The 3,091-nt window shown below is 30.9% G+C and overlaps 1 protein-coding gene across 1 annotated transcript in view; it reads right to left on the bottom strand.

Moving 5' to 3' along the window:
* Positions 1-2,343: 2,343 nt before the first annotated feature.
* Positions 2,344-3,091, bottom strand: part of LOC108748404 (dynein heavy chain 8, axonemal) — a 27,349-nt gene continuing 26,601 nt past the window's right edge. Inside the window, exons 63-65 of the mRNA XM_018486556.1 lie at positions 2,909-3,027; positions 2,653-2,829; positions 2,344-2,469 (exon numbers count right to left, since the gene is read on the bottom strand). Coding sequence (XP_018342058.1) covers positions 2,344-2,469; positions 2,653-2,829; positions 2,909-3,027 — 422 coding nt within the window. The remainder of the gene's footprint in view (positions 2,470-2,652; positions 2,830-2,908; positions 3,028-3,091) is intronic.

Here is a 3,091-nt window from a genome sequence, read left to right as displayed (position 1 = left end):
AGTACGAAGTAATATGCGGATCAAATAATTAAAGTAATGGAAGACTGCGATATATCATTGATATATTTTATTGGACTTTTGCATTTGAATATATTGCGCATGCAAATTTTGATTCTATTTTTTTGGATGATTAACCATTAACTTGATTTTATTACTCGTATTTGTTTAGTTATAATTATTACTCGAGAATTCCAGCGTCGCTTTCAAATTATTTTAGTTATAAATGGTGTACATATATGAAAAGTGAATGAAACATCGTATATTTAATTAATAAGTACAACCACACACATAATTACATTCGTGTTTTTATCTTATTTGTCAGTTAAGCAAGATGTAAATTTTGGGTGGAGATTCCGTTTACCTACAAATCGATTGCCTACAGTATCGTTTCCTACATTTTTGCCGACAGTTGGCTTGCATACAAAAATTATTGCCTACAGTTCGATTTTCTACATGCACTTTTGCACACAAATAACAATTTTAGAAACAGAGTTACTTTTGCCTACATGTATTATTGCCTACAAGTATTATTGCCTACATGCACTTTTGCGCACAAATAACAATTTTAGAAACAGAGTTACTTTTGCCTACATTATTATTGCCTATAGCTCACAATCTTCCACGCGAAATGAAGCCATCTCACACCAAAAAATGGGGATTGGTTAGGGTTAGATTTTTTTGGAAAAATATTCCAAGCGGACACTGTCTACGCTGACACCACTGTTTATATGATAGATTTCCTAAATATATAAATTATTTTCTTACTTTACTTTAATTTTATATTTATGCGCAAAAGTGCTTGTAGGCAATTGAACTGAAGGCAATAATACATGTAGGCAATCGAACTATAGGCAATAATTTTTGTGTGCAAACGAACTGTCGGCAAAAGTAATATAGGCAAACGATACTGTAGACTATCGATTTGTAGGCAAAAGCAACCATCTCAAATTTCGGAGTTCTTTTTATATATATAATTTGATAAAATTTTTTGCCATTAAAAATTCCGTTAGTTCTAATTTGTATGATTTATGGATACGAATTATAAGCTTTTGTACTTTCTTCATGTTAATTTCCCGTCACAATATTGTATAATAGAAAAGTATCCATCATGTTTGATTAAAGTCGGAAGTGCCGTGCAAAGTACGATTACGATTAGCCATGTTTTTGCGAGCGTTGTGAGTGCAACAAATAAATTTAAAAAATAGACCTGGGAGGCATCACACGACTTTTCATAATTCGCTGAACATAACATTAATTTGTCATTAGTCAAAATACTGCATTTGTTGAATCTCATTTGTATCTCAAATCAATACTTTATTATGAGTCTGGTTTTCCGATACAAGATTTATATAATAATTGTGAATAAGGCCTCATTTTATATTCGATTAGAACAAAATATTTGAATAAAAGATTATTTTAAAAAACGTGACTTTATCACCGTTTTTCTTAACACAGGTGCATTGGTGAATTAAACAAGATATTGACGAGTGTTAGCGGTTGATGGGATCATTTTAAAAATTATAACGATCAGAAATTATAATGATAATACAGGTGAAATATTTCATCATAACTTTATGTGATTGTATTATTTAATTAGATTATAATTCTAGATTACACTCCAAAACGTCCTCCTCTCTGAAGAAAATTTTACTCGAAATATAGCAAGCATAGCGTATATTATATCTAGTAAAATTTTCTTCAGAAAACAAACGTTTTGAAGTGTAGTTGTAATATCTCCCAAGAAAATTTCATAATGGCGTAACAAATGAGAGATTGAAAGCGACTCGATTCGATAAAATACAAGACGCGTTGTCTATAATATACGAGACAACACAATTAATTACTCACGTTGTGGGCGAAGTTGGAACGGTGCCGATTGCGCACTTCCATATGATTAATTTCGCGCGATTACGAATACAACGGCACAGATTTTACGAAGCACCCATTTCGCGTTACGTGTCGCATTACGCTTGATTTTAGATTTGAATTTTATGTCGTCATAGTTCGCTTTTTGCGGAACAGAGCGCGCTACTTTCTGCTTACCGACTGCTTTCACGTAGATAACTCACAAATTTTGTTGAGGGGTAAAATACCGACTTTTATTGGCCCAATCTTGAAATCAAAAAACTTTTAGCGAATGAGAAAATCAAAACATAAAACGCTAAATTAATAAATTTTTTATTATTTTATCGATAATCTTTAGGTGGTTTTCTTCGACCGCTAACATTCGCCAATATTTTGTTTAATTCTCCAATACAAATTTTGAGATTTATTTCAATATATAAATTTATTTAACAAATTTTTGTACAGTATGTACCTTCACATCACTTTATTTTTAATAAATTATTTATTATCACATAACAAAGCGACTCCCCGCAATATCCAGTAATCAGAATTTTTTAGAGTTTGCAGCCAGAGCGATGTTATTAGCAACACGTAAGTCCTCTGAGGTTTCTTATATACGGGACACTGTGCAAAAAATATTTGGATAATATATTTTATATATATATATGTGTGTATATGTATATATATCGCACTGTTTATTTTATACTTTATTTTAAATTATAATAATTATTCTTATTAATTGTAATAATTATAATCATTTATTTAAATTAATTATTATAATTAAATTGAAATTCATGTTGTACTTACCTGATATAATTTCAGGCCTTTATTTGAGGGAGAAATCTTGTCTGTATTATGCAAAGCAAAGATATGTATTATCGGCATTAATACATAAAGGACTTTATTTGCTGATTCACACAAGCGGATATGTCTTCGGTCCCAGCCGGCACCCTCGAGAAATAGGCCATAGACATAAACACCTTCCTATTTCGTGAACATCAATATCATTAATTATCGCAAAATAATTTTGTATATATATATTATGTAATTATCAATTGCATACTGGTGGTGGTGCCTTGACCTCTTCTGCTATTTTATTTAAGACTTCATTATGAAGCATAACACTATCTAAAGCCCATTTATGCATCCGCGTTATTTCTTGTTTCATCGCCGTTAAAAATCCTATAAATGTCGTTTTTAAGCTAGTCGAGTCATTATAATATTTGATTGACACTAGAACCGCTTA

The sequence above is a fragment of the Trachymyrmex septentrionalis genome, unplaced genomic scaffold, assembly GCF_001594115.1.
Source record: "Trachymyrmex septentrionalis isolate Tsep2-gDNA-1 unplaced genomic scaffold, Tsep1.0 scaffold22, whole genome shotgun sequence".
Taxonomy (NCBI): domain Eukaryota; kingdom Metazoa; phylum Arthropoda; class Insecta; order Hymenoptera; family Formicidae; genus Trachymyrmex; species Trachymyrmex septentrionalis.
The sequence above is the reverse complement of the archived record's forward strand: the minus strand, read 5'-3'. Positions and strand labels throughout refer to the sequence as shown.